This window comes from Zasmidium cellare (genome assembly GCF_010093935.1).
Source record: "Zasmidium cellare ATCC 36951 unplaced genomic scaffold M409scaffold_9, whole genome shotgun sequence".
Taxonomy (NCBI): domain Eukaryota; kingdom Fungi; phylum Ascomycota; class Dothideomycetes; order Mycosphaerellales; family Mycosphaerellaceae; genus Zasmidium; species Zasmidium cellare.
In genome coordinates this window covers 473,242-495,127 of record NW_022986953.1, presented here as the reverse complement: position 1 = coordinate 495,127, position 21,886 = coordinate 473,242, and the positions used below count along the sequence as shown (strand labels likewise).

The 21,886-nt window shown below is 53.8% G+C and overlaps 11 protein-coding genes across 11 annotated transcripts; 7 read left to right on the top strand and 4 right to left on the bottom strand.

Moving 5' to 3' along the window:
• Positions 1–531: 531 nt before the first annotated feature.
• Positions 532–1,293, top strand: M409DRAFT_20132 (uncharacterized protein; the record flags this gene model as incomplete). Its single annotated transcript, XM_033805246.1, has 1 exon — positions 532–1,293. One exon carries the CDS (start codon positions 532–534, stop codon positions 1,291–1,293), a length of 762 nt encoding a protein of 253 aa, XP_033670606.1.
• Positions 1,294–1,761: 468 nt separating this feature from the next.
• Positions 1,762–2,390, bottom strand: M409DRAFT_20131 (uncharacterized protein; the record flags this gene model as incomplete). The annotated part of the gene is made up of 2 exons (XM_033805245.1): positions 1,762–2,164; positions 2,215–2,390. 2 exons carry the CDS (start codon positions 2,388–2,390, stop codon positions 1,762–1,764), a joined length of 579 nt encoding a protein of 192 aa, XP_033670605.1.
• Positions 2,391–4,115: 1,725 nt separating this feature from the next.
• Positions 4,116–7,703, top strand: M409DRAFT_64754 (uncharacterized protein; the record flags this gene model as incomplete). The annotated part of the gene is made up of 2 exons (XM_033816214.1): positions 4,116–7,369; positions 7,691–7,703. The coding sequence occupies 2 exons, from the start codon at positions 4,116–4,118 to the stop codon at positions 7,701–7,703; spliced, it is 3,267 nt and encodes a 1,088-aa protein (XP_033670604.1).
• A 451-nt stretch (positions 7,704–8,154) lies between these two features.
• Positions 8,155–9,399, top strand: M409DRAFT_52226 (uncharacterized protein; the record flags this gene model as incomplete). Its single annotated transcript, XM_033812019.1, has 1 exon — positions 8,155–9,399. One exon carries the CDS (start codon positions 8,155–8,157, stop codon positions 9,397–9,399), a length of 1,245 nt encoding a protein of 414 aa, XP_033670603.1.
• A 483-nt stretch (positions 9,400–9,882) lies between these two features.
• Positions 9,883–10,575, top strand: M409DRAFT_20128 (uncharacterized protein; the record flags this gene model as incomplete). Its single annotated transcript, XM_033805244.1, has 1 exon — positions 9,883–10,575. One exon carries the CDS (start codon positions 9,883–9,885, stop codon positions 10,573–10,575), a length of 693 nt encoding a protein of 230 aa, XP_033670602.1.
• A 58-nt stretch (positions 10,576–10,633) lies between these two features.
• On the bottom strand, positions 10,634–12,180 carry M409DRAFT_64753 (uncharacterized protein; the record flags this gene model as incomplete). The annotated part of the gene is made up of 2 exons (XM_033816213.1): positions 10,634–10,802; positions 10,856–12,180. The coding sequence occupies 2 exons, from the start codon at positions 12,178–12,180 to the stop codon at positions 10,634–10,636; spliced, it is 1,494 nt and encodes a 497-aa protein (XP_033670601.1).
• A 392-nt stretch (positions 12,181–12,572) lies between these two features.
• M409DRAFT_64752 (uncharacterized protein) lies at positions 12,573–13,724 on the top strand (the record flags this gene model as incomplete). The annotated part of the gene is made up of 3 exons (XM_033816212.1): positions 12,573–12,674; positions 12,725–13,641; positions 13,694–13,724. 3 exons carry the CDS (start codon positions 12,573–12,575, stop codon positions 13,722–13,724), a joined length of 1,050 nt encoding a protein of 349 aa, XP_033670600.1.
• A 69-nt stretch (positions 13,725–13,793) lies between these two features.
• On the bottom strand, positions 13,794–15,050 carry M409DRAFT_20125 (uncharacterized protein; the record flags this gene model as incomplete). The annotated part of the gene is made up of 1 exon (XM_033805243.1): positions 13,794–15,050. One exon carries the CDS (start codon positions 15,048–15,050, stop codon positions 13,794–13,796), a length of 1,257 nt encoding a protein of 418 aa, XP_033670599.1.
• Positions 15,051–15,358: 308 nt separating this feature from the next.
• M409DRAFT_52221 (uncharacterized protein) lies at positions 15,359–17,414 on the top strand (the record flags this gene model as incomplete). The annotated part of the gene is made up of 2 exons (XM_033812018.1): positions 15,359–17,161; positions 17,214–17,414. 2 exons carry the CDS (start codon positions 15,359–15,361, stop codon positions 17,412–17,414), a joined length of 2,004 nt encoding a protein of 667 aa, XP_033670598.1.
• A 253-nt stretch (positions 17,415–17,667) lies between these two features.
• On the bottom strand, positions 17,668–18,658 carry M409DRAFT_52220 (uncharacterized protein; the record flags this gene model as incomplete). Its single annotated transcript, XM_033812017.1, has 2 exons — positions 17,668–17,960; positions 18,019–18,658. 2 exons carry the CDS (start codon positions 18,656–18,658, stop codon positions 17,668–17,670), a joined length of 933 nt encoding a protein of 310 aa, XP_033670597.1.
• A 571-nt stretch (positions 18,659–19,229) lies between these two features.
• Positions 19,230–20,784, top strand: M409DRAFT_20122 (uncharacterized protein; the record flags this gene model as incomplete). Its single annotated transcript, XM_033805242.1, has 3 exons — positions 19,230–19,967; positions 20,045–20,386; positions 20,446–20,784. 3 exons carry the CDS (start codon positions 19,230–19,232, stop codon positions 20,782–20,784), a joined length of 1,419 nt encoding a protein of 472 aa, XP_033670596.1.
• Between the last annotated feature and the right edge of the window lie 1,102 nt (positions 20,785–21,886).

Below are 21,886 nucleotides of genomic sequence, written 5' to 3'. Positions count from 1 at the left end.
TTGATGGTCAAATGTTAGACGTACCCGCCAGCTGATAACATCCACCCAAAGCAGGAGCCGAATGCCGAACTCCGTAATGTACGGGTTTGCGCCCTACGTGTTAGGCAACACTCATACCTCATAGAGGCGTGTATCGAAGGATAGATCGTATACGGCATGCGTTGCCAGTCGTCATTATCTTTCAAGGGCAGTACTCGAGTTCTGATCTCTTTGAAGACCAAAGAAACCCCCTCACCAAACTTCCAACAGGCGGAGCTGGGTCCGATCGACAATCGCTCACATCTGCCGGAGTTGAACGGCCGTGAGAAGTTGTTCTGATGTCCATGACTCTTCTTGGCATACGCCCAAACAGGAAAGAGAAGGTCTTGACATGTGCTCATGCGCTAGCCAGAGCTTAGTGCTTCTTAGCGCTCGATGCCTGAAAGAGGACTACTACATACGATGCTGAACGAAGTGAAGCCTGCATGTATGGTTATGTTCTCACCTTGTGACAGTCTCATACACTCAAGCTTCTTTGTCTGAACACCAGCAATGTCTCCTTGCTCAGTACCAGTCGACTTCACCAAAACGATAGACCTCTCAAACGTCAAAGACAAGACCGCGTTGATCACAGGCGGGGCGAGTGGAATAGGAGCTGGAATAGCACGAGCTCTAACAGAAGCTGGGGCATGCGTTGTGATCGCGGACATCAATGCAGAGGCAGGCAAACAGCTCCGCGAGGGTCTCGTTGGAGAGGGCTTCAAGTATGTCTTTTGCAGCATCTCGATCGATGGTGCCATTGTTGCTGGTCGTTGTAGGGCACAGTTCGTCCACGTAGACGTAACACAATGGACCTCGCAGGTCCAGGCTTTCAAGTACGCCCTCGAGCATTCACCCACGAAATCCATCGACATCGTCATTGCGTGCGCCGGAATCTCCACAGGCCCTATGCTCCAAGACGCCCCCTTCACAACACCAGATGACTCCTCAGAGGACCCGGCCGCTCCCAAAAACCAAATCGCCATGATCAACGTCAACCTCATCGGCGCCATCTACACCTCAACCCTCGCAATCGACTACTGGCGTCGAAACCAGCAGCCCACTCCCGACAACACCCTCCTAATCGTCGCTTCCAACATCGCCTACTTCCCTCCACCAGGCTTCAGGCTACGCCGCCTCCAAATGGGGTGTGCGAGGTTTCTGGAAATCCCTCAGAGGCACGCCCGAGTTCTCCACACTGTTCAGGACGAATCTCCTCGCGCCGCATCTCACGCGATCGCCCATGACGGCGGCGCTGCAGCCGATTTGCGATGAGTATGGGCTGAAGATGACGGAGGTAGAGGATTGCGTGGAGTGTTTGATGAGGTTGTGTTGTGATGCAGGGGTGAGGGGCAGGGCGGTGCAGGTGAATCCTGAGGGGAGTTGGTTTGATCTTTGTGACGATTTTGAGGGGTTTGAGGGGGTGAGGGTGGGTAGGGAGCATGATCATGAGACGAGACCTTTGTTTGATTTGTTGAGCCCAGAGGCGGGCGGGTCTTGATATTGGAGAGAGGTAGGAGAGGAAGTTTTTTCATGTTTTGCTGAACAGTTTACATACCTGTCTCTGACACAATGTCGCTTCACATGTCGACTGGACCCCGAGTGTGGTTCCTTCAGAGCCGTGATAGCCCATGCGAAGTACACACCCGCTAGTCGAGGGATTCCGTTCGTTCTGCTTGACATGCCCACTCTCAGTCCCACCTCGGCTTCGTTGCCCAGCAAGATTGTAGATCATCAATCAGTTCAACTCGAGCGTAAGCCCTTGCCCAGAGCCTCAGAGGACGATGCGATGTAATAAGCGCTCCAGACCAAGTATGCTGGGACAGCAAACAAGATGGCGTAGACGACCGTGAAGCGAACGTAGATCAAGCCGCTGGGAACACACTGAGCCGAGATGAAGAAGAGCACAATGCTGAAGACGCCCAAGACCCAGGCAGCCACCTCGAACCGCTCAGATAAGGCGTCCGCGAGCATGGGCTCCGCCGTGATGAAGAGAGCGAGTGCGCGGAACGCGAAAGGTATGAGGGTTGCTATTTCGAGGGTGACGCAGATGGTAGTGCCGAGCCATGAGAAGAAGCCGTAAGCCTGCTCGGTCTTGAGCTCGACCTTCGTGCAGAGCTTGGGGATGATGTTGCCGAGCCAAGTGCTGGTAGACAGTTAGTACGTGTCCAACATGATCAGGACGAGGCGACTTACACCAGCTTCGAGTGGAGCAGGTAGAAGATGAAGGAGATGTAGATGTAGGCGAGGCACATTGGGTCGGATTCAATCTGGTCCAGAGTCGACGTAATGCGCAGGAGGTGCATGAGGGCGAGGGCGACAGTGCAGGCACATGGCAGGGCCACTGGGAGGAATGTCGCGAGCAGCTCCATGGTGGTTATGGAGGCGTCTTTCGGGTTGTATGTCGCTGCGACTTGTGACAAAGTCTTCGTTGGGATGAAGCGGGTGGATATGGGTAGAAGTCCTGTGTGTGTGTCTGGTGCAGTTTAGTCTTAGCTGTGGTGGATATGTATTTGTGTGCGCTGGAGAGGAGTCGTCTTTCCAACGCACTCCATCATTCACTTGCCGCCCCATTCACCACAACACGAGGCGTGAATGGTCTGTCTGATTCTGCCCTACCGTGCATGAGCCTCACACACGCTGTGGCTCTCAACTCACGCTCATTGCGGCGTCCAGCTCAGACGCTGTGTTACTATGGCGGCAGACCCGCCTGTCTGGTCCTGAACTGGACTTAAGATAGGCGCTCTCAATGTTCTCGCACTCTGGATTCGATCAAGCGCGTGCAAGTCTGCCGCCGTCGTAGCCAGCCTACTTTTGACAGGAGTTCTGCGGGCGAGTTCACATCGACTCTCAGCCTTCGACCCGGCGCTTCCAAGCAATCAGCGTGCCTGCTGCAATGAGAGCGAAATAACCTCGTTCCTTCCTCGTTCTTCCCGCACCATCCTTCTCACTTGCACTCTGCCTAACCTCGAATATCCCATCCGGATCCGGTGAAAAGACATCCTGGCACGACTTCCACGACGGACCGCTTCGGGCGAGAGAGATCCGACAGTGATGAGATTGAGAAGATGACTTCTCATGGCAGCGCGAAAGCGATCGTGGCTTTGTCACGCGATCAGTCAGAGCAGACAACAGCACCGCCTGCAGGTTATGTTGCATCTCACTCGCGCCAATTCGATACCGACCACTGCTGGATGCGAAGTGAGCATCGACGGGTGGCATCAGGGATCGATTCTTGGCAACAGCTCCTCCGCCAGCTCCTGCCACGGGATGTTGAAGGACAGCAATAATTCACCACTTCAATTGAATGAGCATGAATGAGTCTGCAGCGACAACCGGCTACAAAAGGACGACGCTCCACTTTCAAGATCGAAAATTGCAGCGTCGAGAAGAAAAGCCGGAGTTCATATCAATATCAATCCCTGAACCCGACCGCGGGCGGAGATTGGTGCCAAGCTTCCTTTCGCTTCTCTACGAGTTGTTGGTTCAACAAAACCCTGCCCACCTGGAATAGTGTACCCTTGCGCCGTTATCTGCACATAGACGCTGTATCGCTTACTGTATCTAGACAAGCTACTTCTGTATCAGGACGATCCAGACCCGAACCATCCCAAATACTTGACTAAGGATTGATCCACGTTGTTATGCTGCGGCCCATCGTCCAATCCCGGACTGCTTTGCTTCTGGATCTTCTTCGTCAGCAACCCCCGGCGCCACCGTAGGCTGAGGCCGCTGAGCCTCTGAGAATGCTGTGGGCGCTCTGGAATCCGCGAAACCCTCATCGCTGCCATCTCTCACCACCACGCAACATTTGAACACCGACCGCCGTCGACTGACTGGGCGCAAAACCCCTTGCCGACGCCTGCAGTGCCGCGTGGACCCCCGGAGAACACGACGACACGTCTTGCCCAGAGGCTCGGTGGCTGCGGCAGCGCTTGGAGATGCGGTGGGGGTAGTGGGCTAGGCCGCCGTCAAACCACCTTCAAACACCTCGACAATCACCATCGCTGCCCTGATACCGCATCTGTCGCCACGGATTCCATCCAGGACGCTCTTTGGGAGCTTCTCCCACCCGGGAGAGGGCTCCAGCGCCGGAGATGAACATTCGAATATCGGTCCGGCAGCAGCTGTCCTTGCTCTTGATTCTGTCAGGATGTATCGGACTGGCTGTACTCGCCATCGCGACATGGATAGCGAACCATCAATTCGTGCTCAATATCGCGGGCGAACGTCTCGAGACGACTGCGTCGCTGAAGGCCGCTCAGCTCGCGTACAACCTGGAGCTGATGCAGACTGCTGCCACCTTTGTCACCACTCGCGCTGTTATTCAGGGCTCACTGGCTCGTTATAACAATGGCTCTGCTAACGAAACATCGAATTGGGCTTTAGCTGAGGCCGATTTGGAGGCCACACTCGGTGATGTCGGGCCACTGAGCAACGCTTTGGTTCTCCAGGCTATGGTATTCTCGCGAAACACGTCCGGTCCGGCTGGGTCATACAGTGTCTTCAACGGCACAGGCTACGGCTCTGAATCTATTGCACTTCCGTGGAATAACGACAATGGCACTCGAGCGCATTTGGGCGACCCAGGGTTGGGATACCCGCCAGCGCTTTACCCCAATCTGACCGTATCGCAACCAACGGATCCTGATGAAGTCGGCGCAAACTACGTCGCTACGTATAACGGCTTTACTATCCTTCCCACATCCACACTTGTCCTCGGCCCTCTGCTTGTGAATGAGACCTTTTCATTGCTATCTCTAACTTTGGCAGTGATGAACACCACAAACGACAATGATGTTCTTGGGTGGATCACAGTCACTACGGATGCACGCTTAATACAACAAGTCATTCAGGATCAGCGAGGATTGGGAAAGACTGGACAGACTCTCCTACTTGGACCCGTCAACTCAACCAACTTGTTCGCACCTGGAGTCCTCGGCACATCTCAAGCTCAAAACACCGAAGTGCGCTATCTTCTTCCTCTCAATGCCAGCGCTGCAAGTCGTCACTCGAAGCATATCGTTGGCACAGCCAATCCTCCATTCCTGGCCAGCAGTTATCCCGCGGTTGCTGATGCTATGGAAGACGATACAAGCAATGACACTATCGGCAGTGTACTTCGGACACACAACGAAGAGAACAAAGAGGTTTCTGTCGGCTTCTCTGCCCCGCCCTCGGATTTGGTGGACTGGGTTGTTATTGTGGAGCAGTCAAGAGACGAAGTGTGGGAGCCCATCAACACGCTCAGGACCATCATCTTGGCCTGTCTGTTTGGAGTTGCTGGCTTCCTGTTCATTGTGTCATTTCCCTTGGCTCATTGGTTCATTCGACCCATCATCTGGCTCCGTGCCGCAACCGAGGAGACGATTGATCCGCCTCACCGAAGTGGCAGTAGCCACGGAAGTAGTCAAGCACTCAGCAATGACTCATCTGGCGCTTTCAAAGAACACTGCCCCTCTCGAAAGGACACCATCTTCACGGCGGTCACTAGATGGAGGACCCGAAGAGCCGCTTCGCATGTCGAAAGCCGTGAAGGAGATGAGAAGAAGTTTCGCATACCTGGAAAAGTAAAGACGCGCAAGTCTTGGATCAAAGATGAGATGTCGGATCTGATCAAGACTTTTAACGAGATGTCTGATGAGCTGTTTATGCAGTACACGAAGCTCGAGGATCGTGTGCGGCAACGGACGATTGAGTTGGAGCAAAGCAAGAAGGCGGCAGAGGCGGCTAACGAGAGCAAGACACTTTTCGTGGCTAATGTCAGCCACGAACTCAAGACACCGTTGAACGGAATTCTGGGCATGTGTGCGGTGTGCATGGAAGAGGATGACCCACACAAGCTTCGAAGGTCACTCGGCATCATATACAAGAGTGGCGATCTCTTGCTCCGGACACTTAACGATCTCCTCACGTTCAGCACGAATCAAGTCGGCCATCAAGTGCTGATGCTGGAGGAGAAAGAGTTCATTCTTCGCGACCTCGAAACGCAGGTCATCTCCATCTTCGGAGAGCAAGCCAAGGACAGGAGGATCCATCTCTGCGTGGCCTTTGACGAAACGCACGGCGATGTTTTCGGCGTATCCGGAAAGTTGAGGGACGTCACTCTCTGGGGCGACATTCACCGTTTATTGCAGGTCATCATCAACCTTGTCTCCAACAGCCTCAAGTTCACACCGGAGAACGGATCAGTAACGGTTACTATTCGATGCTTGACGGAAAGACCAGCAAGACGCCAATCTGTACAGGATCACGGTTCCCAACAGCAACGTAAACGCGATTCCACCATGCTTGGATCTGTTAGCAGCGGAACCGCGAACTTCATCAATCCACGTGAGGCTTCACAGGCTCAGGAGAAGACGGTTGCACCGCCTGGTAAAGACTTGTTCATCGAATTCGAAGTGAAAGACACAGGACCTGGGATAGCGCCAGAGGACCAGCATCGCATCTTTGAGCCATTCGTCCAGGGTGACGTGGGCTTGAGCAGGAAGCATTCTGGGACTGGATTAGGATTGAGCATCTGCAGTCAGCTGGCTTCCCTCATGCGAGGCAGTATTGCCGTCAAGAGCAAGCTGGGAGAAGGCAGTAGCTTCACGATGAAGGTCCCGCTCAGGCATGTCCTGATGCGCACCGACACGCCGAAATCCTCACAAGACGCCATCACGAACGCTTCTTCTACTGCGTCGCGCAGACAGTCGCTGGCCATGGGAGAGAAGCCCGAAACATCATCCCTGAGCAGGCAGTCTACGGGTCGCAGTAGCAATGGTGGGATTGTTGCACCAGGTACGATCCTGGTCGACACTTCTGCGAAGCCCAAGGCAGAGAGGAAAAATCACGATGTCGCACCAAGTCCAACTGCGGCGAAATCGCCTGACACGCCCCTGAAGCAAGCCGTGAAGCAAGCCACCAAAGAAGCCAGGGAAGGCAAGAAGCAGACAGGCCAAGACTTCAGTAACGTGCGAGTCCTCGTTGCCGAAGACAACAAAGTCAACCAAGAGGTAATTCTTCGCATGTTGAAGCTCGAGAAGATCAGCGACGTGACGATTGCCGAGGACGGCCAGAAGGCATTGGATCTCGTCAAGTCGGAATCTGCACCAGCAGATCTGGAGAATGTTCGACCTTCCGCACAGCCTTTCGACCTCATCTTTATGGACGTCCAAATGCCGAACATGGATGGGCTGACTAGTACGAGGCTGATCAGGCAATCGGGGTTCAAGAGACCCATTGTCGCTCTGACTGCTTTTGCCGAGCAGAGCAATATCGAGGAGTGTTATGGCAGTGGCATGGACTACTTTTTGGCGAAGCCGATCAAGCGACCGCAGTTGAAGAAAGTTTTAACCGACTACTGCTCGCCCACACCGTTGCCTGATACTACGACCGGGGCTCCAAATGGTATCTCAACGACCGAAGCAGTGAAGGATGGAGCACCACAGCCGACCGCACACGCAACGGCTGGAGATGTGCAAAAGACGGCAGACAGCACAACACAAGAGGTCAACACCTCATGAAAAAGGAAGGGCGTTTGGGGATCTGGATAGATGATTTTTTTGGATGATCTATGAGTGATTTGATTGCTGTTTAGCATGAGCGATGGCGCTGGTGGAACGGAAAGCCGCGAAAGGCTGGTACAAGGGAAATTTGTTTTATTAACACATATCACCACGCCTGCTAGATGTAGGCAGTGAAAATTGGAAAAAGAACAGTATATCATCGTAGCCGTCTTCTGGCACTCACATTTACATATCCAGCGTCCAGGCATAGCTTTTCGGAGCATTCATCGATCAAAAGCTGCTGCCTCACGCATGAATACCGAATGCGACAGGCCACAACACACCAGAAAGCAAATCCTTCCCGCTGACTGCGCTGCAGGAACAACAACAAACAACCCCCATCGATTGGCCAACCCCTCAAAACTGCGCCCTCCTCGCCCTCGTTACACGGAACACCGCGCTTGTCCTGGGCCGCGTCACCTCACCTCATCTCACCTTGTCGAAAGAAGCTTACGGCCATGCAATGCCCAGGCAACTGCGGACTTCATCTTCGCCCGCGTTCTCAGTCCATGCATTGCATGCATTGGCATCGGAAGACTTTGGAAACAGAAAATAGACCACATGCCTGCGGACTGAGAAAAGGATAATGTTGTTGTTCACGCCTCCGCTACTCCTGCTTGTAACTTTCTTGGCCACCGCCTCTGCTGCTACCCTCACGCCCAGACACGACTCCTCGTCACGAACGAAAATCTCTTACGGGAATTACACCGTCCCCTCGCGCTCCCACCACAATGGCATGCTGCACTTCCGCTCCGAAGCACCCCTCGCCCCGCCCTGCACCAACTGCGCCGTGACGTTCATGCAAGCGGCGCTGGCGTACACGGGCGATGGGCGCACGGCGGACGCGGCGACGGGGATGTGGATGCATCATGTGGTGTTTGTGAACACGGCGCGGGAGGACAGCGTGTGTGGCGGGGAGGAGAAGGAGAGGTTCTTCGCGAGCGGGAATGAGCGGGGGGCGATTGATTTTGGGGAGAGTGAGGTGGGTGGGGCGGGGTATTTTTTTGAGGACGGCGATGAGGTTATGTTTGGAGGGGAGCTGATGAATATGGGTGAGGAGGAGGTCGAGGTGGAGGTTAGTGTGACTTGGGGGTTTGTCCAGGAACCTGAGGAGGAAGGGATGAGGCGTGTCACGCCTTACTGGCTCGACATCGGCGGCTGCGGATCGAGCGAGAAACCCGCAGCGAACGAGTCGTATTTCTCGTACGCTTCGCCGACGATGACATCTGACTTTGCGGGTAAAATCGTCTTCATTGGCACGCATCTGCACGACGGAGGGGAGAAGTTGGAGGTTTTGAGGAATGGGCAGGCGGTGTGTTCTTCCGTGCCGGAGTATACATCCGAGCACATCAGCTCCATGCCGTTCTGCGTCGACGCCGGCGATGTGCGGAAGGGCGACGAGTGGCGCGTGAAAGCGGATTACGATACGTACAGCTATGCGCCTATGGTCAACGAGGACGGGAGCTTGGAGCCGGTTATGGGGATTGCGTTGGCGTACGTGCTCAAATCCGACGACGACGACGTCTCCGCACCACATAAGAGGAAAGGCAGAGGTAACGGATGGGTCATCGCCTTCTTCATCCTCATCGCGCTGGCGGTCATGGGTGGGGTGGGGTACGTTCTCTGGAATCGAAGACGAGTGGCTGTGTGGCCCAGATGGGCTTCGGGGAGGGCGAGAGAGGGGAGATATAGTTCTTTGGATGGGCCCGGGAGGGCTGAGGGGGAGGGGGAGGGGTTGGTAGGTGGGGAAGAGGAGGAGGATGAGGAGAATGTGTGGGCGAGACAGACCAGGGGGAGCGTGAGGCTTCCTGGGGGGAATGGGCGGTTGTAGTGTCGAAACCAACGTTTAGGGCTCTACGTATCGTATTGCTGCTACCTCGCGTCGTGGGAACTGTTCCACTGCACAGCACGCTCGGAGGATTCTTGCGAGATACTTTTCCGCCAACGGAACTGATTCCAGCTGAAGCATCTTTCCGCGCTTCCATAATCTTCTTGCTTCTCGCGGCGCAGTCTTTGTTAGATTTGGTTCGCAGAAGGTAGGTGGTCGTGAAGAGGAGGAGCAGTAAAGCTAGGGCTAGCGACTGGCCCCTGTCCATAGCCCTGGCTTCTGGGCATGATTCACATGCGGATGCTCGCACTTTACGCATCGTATCCGGCGAAGTTTATCAAAGAGCTGGAGTTGTGAGCGCAAAGACGGGATTGAAATAGACACTGCATCTCCCCAAAATCCAAGATCTTCAAATCTTGAAGAAGAAGGCGAGAACTCGACCAACAAACCCTCTCCAGCTCGACTCCATAACTATCAACAACAACAATGTCCCCCCAAGAAGAAAAGAAACCCTTCCGCATCCTCGCCCCCGTCTTCCCAGGCTTCAACATCCTCGACCTGACAGGCCCAGCCGAAGTCTTCGGAAACTCACGTCTCGACCCCTCCACACGTTCGATTCAAATCGCCTCCTCCACACCAACGACAACTTCCCACGAGGGGATCACCGTGAATCGAGACATCACCTACGAAGAACTGGAGAAGACGGGGTTGGAAGGAAATGATATGCTCCTAGTCCCGGGCGCGGCGCCGCAGTTCGTGCTCGAGGCGATCGAGAAGGATACAGGGCTGATGGATGTGGTGAGGGGGTTTGCGGTTTTGGAGGGTGAGGGGAAGTGGTTATTCTCCGTGTGCACGGGGGCGTTGTTCCTCGGCGCGGCGGGGTTGCTAGCGGGACGGACGGCGACGACGCATTGGGCGTCGCTGGATATGTTGAAGGGGATTTGTGAGAAGGCGGGAGGGACGGAGGTTGTGAGGAAGAGGTTTGTGGATGGCGGGAGGATGGAGGGGGGTGTGAGGGTTGTGAATGCCGGTGGGGTTAGTTGTGGGATTGATGCGGCGCTTTGGATTGTGAAGGAGAGGATGGGGGTGGAGGTGGCGACGACGATTGCGGGGCGGATGGATTATGAGTGGAAGTTTGAAGGGGTGGAGATGGAGGTTACGGAGGGATATGTTGTTTGAGTGAGGTGAGATGGGAAAGAAGAGAGGTTGGTCGTGAATCGAAATCGTTAAGTCGTTACTACTCGTCCTTGGCTATTCGAACTCTGACGCTTCTGAATTCTTTCGCCGGGGCAGCGACGAAGAAATCGTGGACAAACTCCATGTTTCGTGAATCCGTCTTGTAAAGGTCGAAGTTGAAGCGTCGGAAGAGGGCCGCGCAGGCCAGGTACATTTCAGCGTAGGCGAGACTAGAAAATAACGTTAGCGTGATCTGAATGCAAGGAGAACGTTTCAATCTTACTTCATCCCAATACACTGCCTGCTCCCTTTGCCGAAGCTGACTTGGTATTTGCTCAATCTTTGTCCACCTTCAATCCATCTCTCAGGTCTGAAGGTGTATGGCTCGTGGAAAATGACAGGGTCCATGAGGATGAAATTGATGGTCTCTGATATCGGTGTGCCGGCCGGTATTATCCAGTCCTGGTATTGTAATGGCTCATTCGCCACGCGCGGAAGTCGAGTCGTTATCCCTCCCGCAAGACGGATCCCCTCTTGAATGACAGCCGATAGGTACGGTAGTTGCTCAAGTTGGGTCCAACTGACAAGTTTCGAAGGATCTGGCATCGCACTTCTGAGTTCTTCCTTGAGCTTAGCCATACATGCTGGATATGTAGTTAGATAGTATAGGATGGTCGCTAGAGCTTTGGCGGTCGTCTCGCTGCCAGCTCCAGTGAAGATTTCACCTTCATCACTGAGCCTCCGTAAGGTCTTCTCCTGTGCCGGAAGATCGCTGTCTCGAAGAGTGTGGAAGATGCTATGCTGGTTCTTCTCGCTTTCCCCGTTCAGGATAGGCTTTACGGTAGCCTCAACACTGTCCTGCCATGCCAGGAACAGACTCATATCGGGGTCTAATTTCTTCGCGAGCCAGCGCGGGAATCTTCGCATAAAGAACGGCATGGATGGGAAAGCTCGGATCATCCCTCCTTTCTGCCAGGCACCATTGATGGTTTCTTTCCACTCGAGGCCAAAGTCTGGATTGTCCAAGTACATGCGATCCGCGGCAAAGCAGTACGAACAAATCACATCCATGGTCAAGGCCATGAAAGCACAATCGGCACGAACGATGTCCCTGCTATCGGCAGCCTGGGCAAAACGATCGCTCAGTTTATGGACCTTCTCCTCAATCAATGGCTCCAGATCAGTAACGGCTTTCTTCGAAAAGAAGTTGTCCAACGGCTTTCGTCTCATCCGATGGAGTCCCTCATCGGCCGTCGCAAAGATAGATCCAGGAGCACCCGCCATGTTCACAAACCATTGGTACTTATTCCGGCGCCCAGTGGCATGTATGTCGTTGTAAAAGTCCGGATCCTTGATGTGGAGTTCATGTGGGTTGATGCGAACGATTGGCCCGTACCGCTTGTGCATATCCCGGATCTTGAAGGCCCACTTTCCTTCCAAGACGACATCGTAGTAGAACTCGTACCAGAGGGAGCACGATGCGAGTTTGGGTCCGGGAAACTTTGCCAGTGGATGGAACCAGACTCGATAGACCACGAGGGCGAAACAGTAGGCCAGATAAGCGGTGAATGCCAAGAGGGCGAGGATCTGGTAGTCCAGGACCGCCATGGTGAGGGTTGTCACCGCAAGGCGGCGGTCAAGTCGATGTTCGTAACCTGCAACATCCACTAGGAACGACAATGTGGAGCTGGGCGACGTTCAAGAAGAAGTTCACTTGCCACTGCGGTACCGAACACGTGCCGAGCAACGTGTTCGCGCTACAACGTTGCGCTAGGGACGGCCCGCGGCTCGCCGGGAACATGGAACAAATCTGGACCTCAGTACACGACATCTTGCAGGGGCCTGGATTGCTCTTCCGGTATCTGCGTGAAGGAATACAGACTCCGGCAGTCGCACAAGACCCTGGATAATATCGTTATACAGGGGATTGTCTTTTATTTCCATAGTTCCTCGAAGGGAATTTGCGCTTACGAGACCCTCATCCGACAAAAGAAACGAAAATGCCAACTCCATCACCGCCTCAAAGAACAGACGCAGCGGTAGATGCGAATATACAGCCTCCCGCCCATCCCGTCGTCGACGTAGAAGATGTCGAAGCCGAGGTAGAACACAACCATATCGCATGTATTCAAGCGGCTAATCCTTGCTCCAGACCGCAAGCGAAACCTCCGACTACGAATCCACAGCTTCATCAACCGCCAGCGTGAGCTCCTCCATCTTCGACTACCAATACGAAAACGGCCGACGCTACCACGCCTTCCGCGCAGGCCAATACCTCCTCCCCAACGACGAAGCGGAACAGGACCGTCTCGACATCACCCACCACATCTTCCGCTTATGTCTCCAAGGCGACCTCTGCTTAAGCCAACCGTCCCTCGACGACCCCAAACGAATTCTCGATGTCGGCACAGGAACCGGAATCTGGGCGATGGAGATGGGCGACGTCTTCCCCTACGCCGAAATCCACGGAACAGATCTCTCCCCCGTGCAGCCTTCATGGGTCCCTCCGAACGTGCGGTTCGAAATCGACGACGCGAGGGACCAGTGGACGTATCCCCCAGACTATTTCGATTTCATCCACATTCGACAATTAGCCGGGAGCATGCTCGACTGGAACGATCTAATATCCCAATCTTACCACCATCTCCGCCCCGGTGGCAAACTCGAAATCTCCGAAGGCCGCGCGAATTTCTGGTACGCCCATGATTCCGTCCTGTTGGATTCTTTTACATTTCAGTGGTTGATGGAGTGGCGGCGGTTGTCCTCAAAGATGAATTTCGACGTCTTCCCGAGTCTGCCCTCGCTTGTCGAGAATATGGAGGGTTCGAAACGGTTTGAGAATGTGCGGACGGTGGAGAAGTTAGTGCCTTTTGGAAGTTGGCCGAAGGACCGGAAGTTGAAGGAGATTGGGAAATACTTTCGTTTTCAGTTTCTGGAGAGTGGACTGGATGCGTATACGCTGGCGCTTTTCACGAGGGTAGGGCAGTGGCAGGAACTGGAGATTAAAGCACTGTTGGCGAGGGTCAGGCAGGAGATGAATTCGGGGAAGATGCATTTATATACCTTTTGGTGAGTCAAAAATATCTCCTGAATCTCGGCTATACTGACGAAGTACTCAAAGTTCATTCTTGACGGCAGAAAAGCCTCTATGAGAAAGGCACAGCACTCTGCAGGCAGAGGACATGTTGTACAGCTCTTCTATTCTTATAATCACGACACTACTACGGCGGCCATTTACCCGGCGCCTTTACGACCGCTCTTGAGAATGTTGCGCTCAGCTTGCCTTCCTTTTCGATTGCTCGCTTTCTTTGAGCGGCAGAGATTCCTGCTCGATCTGTGATGGGTGCTGCGTTCATGATGTTGTCGAACTCATCGTCTTCGTCACCAATGTCGGATCCTGATGCTGCGTCGGAGTCTTCGGGTAGTTGTGGGTTGCCTGATTCTGATGGTCGCTGAACGCGTTCGGGTTGCTTTCTTTCTTCGTCGATTGTGGAAGGTTTCGAGGGATTGGAGAAAGGTTTTGACGCGAGGACTCTTCGCCGGAGCTCTGCCATTTCTTCCTCGTCATCGTCGTCTGGTAGTAGATCGAAAGGGTCACGGTCTTCGTCTTCGTCCTCGCCATCTGAAGTATTCCCGTGTACATTCGGCTGCTCGCCCGGCTTTGGACCTCCAAGATCGATGCCACCCATACTGCTCGCATCGCTATCATCCTCCTCATCCTCGTCGCCACTGCCATCCTCATCGTCTGAATCCTTCCCAGTAATACGTGTCCTCCGATTCATGTTCCCACCCCTCCACGCATCATCTCGATTCTCCTCTCTTGCTTCTCGATCCTCTTTCCACTCATTCTCGATCTTCGCCAACCACTCCTCCTCCGCCTTCTTGATCTCCTCTTCATCCTTGCAATTCGCGTATCGATCCAGCACTTCCTTGTTAATCTCAATAAAGCTCTCGCCATACGAGAAAGTACTCAGAATCTCCTCCGCCCACTCAGGTCGTCCACAGATGTAGAAACAAGCAGCCAGCGCCTCCACGCAGTTCAACCGCCAGGGTTTGCCATAATTTGTAGGGTTCGCAGCGATTAGGTATGGTAGAAGTCTGGGATTCGGTCCTCCGATGCGATTGAAGGGTACCTCATCTATCCTGTTCCAGCTCGCCTCTACAACTGCTGCGCCGTACTGCTCCATGATGTCTTTATCCGCCGGACTTAGAATGGTCTTAGCCTTCGGACTGACAACAACTCCCTGATGTTTCTGTCCGACGTGTAGCTCGCGCATCAGGCCTAGCCTCATCAGTCTCTTCCCCGAGCATCTCTTCGCATCGCAGTGATTCAGATCCCATGCCGCCGCTTTGAAAGGTGGACGTTTGTTGCCGCCCAGGCTATTTTCGCGGTCAGGGTATGTGTGTTGTGCGTAGGTTCGAGGTCCGTTGGCCCCTTTCTTTCCTTTGGAGGAGAAGTCTTTCTTGTGACGGACCATGTTTATGTGTTGTTGTGAGAGAGTGATTCGGTGGTTGCGGCTTAATCGAAGTTGTGGTTAAAATTGAATAGCGACGTCATGAAATACGGTGGCCTGGAAGTCGGCTTTGCACACAGCCCACTTACGGTGGAGCTTGAGCAACGTCGTCTTCAACGTGGCAGGCCACCCACTACCAGCTTTCCTCTTTCCGATGCGCCCATTGATCCCGTGAACCAGACAACCAACATCTCAACTCTTCTCTCCTACCACTCGCTCCCCAGCAGTTCATCCTTGGGGCAGGAAGACCCATAGACGCTCCATCGCCGACCATGGAAGCCGCCTCAGCTCGTTATGCTACCCGCGACCGTTTCGCATATCCCACCGAACCCGCCTCGACCCCTCTACAGCGCTATATTCAAAATGCCTGTTCGCCCGAGAACTTTGAGCCCAATCTAGCGCTGTGTCTCGAGATTGCCGACCTGATCAATGCCAAACAAGCCGGGGCGCCGCGCGAGGCAGCAGTTGCAATCGTGGGCTATATCAACCACCGCAACCCCAATGTCAGCCTACTCGCACTCAGCTTGCTTGACATATGCGTCAAGAACTGCGGCTATCCTTTCCACCTGCAAATATCGACCAAGGAGTTCCTCAACGAGCTTGTACGACGCTTCCCCGAACGGCCGCCGATTCGAACGACTAGAGTGCAGAACCGGATACTGGAGCTGATTCAGGAATGGAGGAGCACAATATGCGAGACCAGCAAGTACAAGGATGATCTGGGCTTCATTCGGGATATGCATAGGCTGCTGCATTATAAAGGGTATCAGTTCCCGCAGGTCAGCAGAGAAGATGCGGCAGTGCTCAATCCTAGTGATAATCTCAAGAGCGCTGAGGAGATGGAGCAGGAGGAGAGGTCGGCGCAGAGTGCCAAACTGCAAGAGTTGATTCGAAGGGGTACTCCGCATGATTTGCAGGAAGCAAACAAGCTGATGAAGGTCATGGCTGGATACGACACTCGATCTAAGACTGACTACCGTGCGAAAGCGGCTGAAGAAGTTGGCAAAATCCAGCAAAAGGCGAAGCTTCTCGAGGAGATGATGTCCGAGTACAAGCCAGGCGACAAAATCAAGGACGGAGATGTGTTTGAAGAATTGGCCAATGCGCTAGCAAGTGCACACCCGAAGATCCAGAAGATGTGTGAAGAGGAGAGTGAAGACACCGAGGCTGTCGCGAAGCTTTTCGAGATTAACGACTCGATCCATCGGACACTTGAGCGGTACAAGCTGATGAAGAAGGGAGACATCGAGGCTGCCAATGCTATTCCAAAGGGCACGCTAGGCGTTAGTGGGGCGGGCGTCAAGAAGGGACCAGACAACGAGCTGTCTTTGATCGATTTCGGTGGAGCAGATGAACCAGCGTCTGCCGATCAAGCTGGTACGTCTGCAGCGGCAGCAACTCAACCTAGCGAACCGAAAGCGAAGGGCAACGCCCTGGAAGACGACCTGCTCGGTCTTAACATGGGAGACGGCAATTACGGCCAAGGCGGTGGCATCTCACTTGGTCCTTCGAACGGCACAGCGGACATCATGGCACAGTTTCAGCAACCTCAAACGACTTCGAACTCGATCTTCAACACGCAACACAAGGCATCTCCTTCACTGTCGCAGCAGAGCCCGAATCTTCTCGGATCGTTTCAAACGTCCAGTTCACAGCCGCCCTCGAAACCGGCAACGCCCATTCCGTCTCAAGCTCAAGCACCACAGCACCAAGCAAAGAAGTCAGACCCTTTTGCTGCGCTCAACACACCTTCACGGACGGCATCGCCCTTCCAAAATTTGCAATCTCGATCTCCCGCGCCGCCTAGCTCGCAACCAATTGACCTGCTAGGCATGGACACCAGCGCACCCGCACCGGCACCCGCACCGGCCCCCGCCGCATCTCACGAAGATGAATGGGAGTTCAGCTCTGCTCTGCCCGACCAACCATCAGAAATCACGGTCACTAGTAGCTCCATCAAGACGGTCTTTGGTGTGTCTCGATCCAGTGATACGGAGATTGTGCTGCAGAGTCGGATATCGAACGCTACGGCCCAGGCGGTCGATAATCTTACTTTCCAGCTTGCTGTCACGAAGGTACGATTATTCTGACAGAAATTTTCAATGCGCGTTACTGACGACCTCATAGGGATACACTCTCAAACTCGAGCCTCAATCAGGGCGCAGTCTCACACCCCACCAGCAGAATGGCATCATTCAAACAATACGACTACAGGGCGTTGATAGGGGCAAGGGCACCAGCGTCAAGATGCGATGGCGCGCGAGCTACTCTGTTGGAGGCGCGGCGCAGAATGAACAGGGTGAGATAAATGGACTGGGTGTGCCTTAACGTAGGTTAGATCAAAAGTGCAGAGAATACCATTGATATGACTACTCAGACAGCTCGTGGACAGTCATTCATCTTTGAAATGTTCTCCATCTCAGAATTGAAGCTGAAGAGGCATGTGCATCTGTCATACGACGTTGCGATGAGAGAATGACCGTAACAGCAGATGAGTATCATGTCTTTATGCTTGCGATCAGAAGCAGCTCCTCCTAGTCATCCAATCGAAAAACGCTAATACACAGTACCTTCAAGCACTCTACCACAGCTGGGCGGGCATTCCCTGCTGCAAGAACTCCCGCAAATCCACCGCCTTGACATTCGGGATTCGGCCGTTATCCAATCCGCCCAGGTATATAGCTCCATCCGCCATAGCATGGTTATAGAAAAGACCCGTCCACGCTTCTGGATTGTTCGGCTCTCGATGATATGCAGCCCACATCTGCGCGTCGAGCCCTCCCAGCGAACCTCGACACTCTACCTTCGTCTCGACGCCAAATACATCACCCCATATCCGTGCTATGTCCGGGATAGTCTTGCGATCACCGAGGACTGCGAATATCGTCAACTCTCTACAAACTCCAGCCACGCAAAGGTCAATCGAGCGTACCGTTAAAACATCCCACGGCGTGCTCATCTGCAGCAACCTCCGCCGCGAAAGCCCCAACATCCGCAATCGCCGTCATCTCAATCACCTCCTCCCCACTCCCATAATGTTTGAACGTATTCAAGTCCGGATCGACCCACTGCATGAACGGCGCAAACACAGCCTCCATAAACGCCCCATTGAGAACCCGAACACTGCGCAGCTTACCACCGGACCCCTCCTCTCTCATCGCAAGGTACGAGCTATACTCCAGAATCCAATCTTCGGCGGGATGCTGCCCGGGTCGCATGGCGAGGTAGTTGAACGTGAACTCGGAGCCCATGAAGCGCGGGATGGATTCCTCGATGCAGATGTCGATGAGGAGTTTCTGGCCGTGGAGCATCAGGTCTGGGGTGCCGAAGTATGTGCAGACGCAGATGTCGGTTCCGGAGAGGGCGGTTCGGAGGGCGACTTTGTCGGATGATGATGCTTGGAAGAGCTTGACTTGGGGGGCGGTTTGGACGACAGGGGAGTATTTGTCTTTTGAGCGGGCGATGGCGTGGATCTGGATTTCGGGGTGTTGTGTGATGAGGTGCTCTGTGATCAGGCGGCCTAGCTTGCCGCTGGCTCCGACGATGGCGATGGTGTAGGTTGAGGTCGGCATCGTAATTGAGTGATTGATTTGCAGAGAGTCAGTAGCGACGGAGGGTGAGGCTCTTTAATATGTCGTTCGTGGTGGCCAACATCTAAAATTCATTCGTTATACTTAAGCGCAAGCCCCCTGCCGAAGGGCCTTTGAAGGACCGGATGGCGTTTCTACATTGATTCCGATGGCGAAGTTGCTATTTTGCCTAAGACTAATAATGAGCATGGATAAGGAGCCGAGCCTGACGAGGCTACCATTCCGAGTAATAGGTGCGTAGGAATGTGATTCTTATCTATGTACGCATTTTGATCAATTGACTGGTATTATTCTCTACTGGAATTCTGTACGTGACCGAACGGGAATGAATTTGTGAACAATGTCCCAAAAGGGAAGTTGGGGATTTGCCGGCTCGGCGCTTAGCCTAGACACCAAAGAGCGAATGTGACCTCATCTTTTTGTGAACGACAGCATCGATAGCTATATATGTGTGCATAGCAGCAGTAAATGTGGCATCATTTTTCGTAATGACAGTATCGACAAAGCTATACATATATTGTTTGTCAACGGGATGTTAGGTCTAACAACCGTTATGGCCTCGCTTGACCCCCTGTTCTTTTCTCTCTCCTTTCTGATCCTTCTTACTATCACCTACACCACCTACTACCTCACTCTCCAGCCCCTCGCCCGCTTCCCAGGCCCTCCCATCGCCGCCCTCACCAACCTCTGGAAGTTCACCGCAACCTGGAAAGACCACCTCCCACGGTCTTTACACACCTCCCACGCCGACTACAACTCCTCCGTGATCCGTATAGGTCCGAACAGTCTGCACTTCAACTCCGCCGAGGCGTTCATCAAAATCTACAACTCCGGCTGGAGCAAGTCGTCATTCTACGATGGGTTCGGAGCGCCAGGTCCAAGAGGTCTCTTCAACGAGACGGACGAGGCGGCGCATGGCGTCAAGCGCAAGATGTTCATGCCGGCTTTCTCGATGCGGAGCCTTCGGGAAATGGAAGGGAGTATGGATGTGCGATATGGCATTCTGAGAAAGCAGTTGGATCGGTTGGCGGAGAGCGGCGAGGTCTTCGATTTGAAAAATTACATCTCCTTCTGCTTGTCGGATGCTCTTGGCGAGTTGGCCTTTGGCAAAGTTTGGGGAGCGCAAGAGGCTGAAGATATCGGCAAGCTTCCGCCGGTGCAGGAGTTTCTTTATATGGGCGGTGTAAAGGGGTCGTGGCCGGTGCCTTGGCTGCTGGGCTTGATTCAGTGGTTTCCGAGCGAGTATATCACGAAGCTTCTAAACTCGCTGTCCAAAATCCAGCACGAAGCTGTCGAGGCGATCGCTGCACGGACTGCCAGAACGGATGGGCGAATTGATATGCTCGGAAAGATCTTGAGCGCCCAAAGGGCGCTGGTGAGGCACAAGACGACAATGTGGTGTTGAATCTTGCTGTCGAGCTGATCATCGGCGGAGGGGATAGCACGGCGAATGCAGTGTCGACATTGATGGCCAATCTTTCACGGAACCCGACTTTCTTGAGAAGAGCCATTGAAGAAATCGATGCAAAGCTTCCAATGCTGGGTCCTGATGAAGCAGCTTTCCAGCAAAAGGATGTGGAAGCGAGGCTCGACTTCGTTAATATGGCGATTCTCGAGAGCTACCGCAAAGATCCTGGTGCGAAGTTCGACATGCCGCGAATCGTCCCCGAGGGCAGTGTAGAGATAGATGGAAATTACATCCCTGGAGGCGTAAGTGCTCGGTATTCCTCAACTATGCCCGTTGCTCATGCTGACTTGTCACTCACCAGACGATCGTCTCTGCAAACCTCTATTCACTAGGCCGCAACCCAGGAATCTGGGGCAGCGACGTAAACGACTTCAATCCCGACCGCTGGCACGAGCACCGCAGTCAATCTTTACGGTCGATCGTCGCTCCATTCTCGATTGGCAAAAGGTCTTGCGTGGGCGAAGACTTCGCCCATATGAACGTTCTGAAGATGGTGACCACTTTGCTCCGAGCTTACGAGTTTGGCTTCGTGAACGCGGATGAGCACATGGTGACTGCGAACCATGGCGGGGACTTTCTGGAAACGCCGATCATGGTGAGGGTCAGGAGGCGTGGGCAGGCTTTTGTTGGGGGAGTGTAATCGCGAACCGTGCTGGTCTTCATGTAGATTCAACGAACATCGCCGCCACTGTACACTTGTAAGTTGAGAGTAAAGCAGCGATTGTCGTTACACGCAGGCAGCCGTTGTCTGATGCTTTCGCGGGATACATATGATTCGATCAGGTCCCAAGCTCCAGCGGACGATCCTGCAATCAGATGATGACAAGACCTGCATCGCCAAAATGGCATAGTTCCAGTATTGCTTCGTTGCTCTTCAAACCTGCGTCCTCAAACAGAAATTCTCGCAGGTGTCCCGAAGCTGTGACGTGCCACATGGGAAGCACAAGGACCCAAAAAATCATGTCACGCCAGGGGACGGCGACTGTACCTCGGTAGGGGTTGGAAAGACCTTCTCATCTTTGCCACAGAAATGATCAGGAGGCCGTTCAACACTCCGTATATATGCATCGCTGCCTTGCTCGCATGATGCCGGGCCACTCGGGTCGATTTTGCCCTCCGTCAAGTCTATGTTCAAGTCCCTCTTGTGGTCACTTCCTCGATCGAGAAGTGCAACGAGCAGTAAAGGACTCCCAGCACGCCAGTCCAATTCATCCAACCGATTTCATGGAAGCGGCCTCAATGTATCTCACGTCTCTGGAGGATAGCAGCATCCATGTGGCGCTGAACCGCCATAAGTACAATCAACCAACAATCTTCCTCGTTGCCTGAGCTTCGATGGTGGGGCTGGCTATCGAGCTGACCATTGGAAGGGAGGCTGCCAAAGACATCGCGAGCTCGTGCAGGTCGCACCAACGACGATCAGAATCGCGCTACCAGTCACGACGACTCGCGCTAACAGCGTGCGACGAACCTTGTGACGTTTCTCAAATGCGCAAACAAAATGGAAGCTCCTAGGTAGACTCTCATCCCGATGTCTTGGCATTCGATGGGCGGTGGGATGGGTTCCGAGAGAGAGTTCTGCCCCGGTGCAACAACTCAGTGCATGTCACCTAGACTCGCGGGCGAATTCAATCATCTTATTGATTGAGGCACGTCTTGGTCTTCAGAGTGTGCTCGATGCGTCGTGACGACGGTACGCAATGCACAGCAGATGGTCTTGGCATACCTGTGGGACACCATCC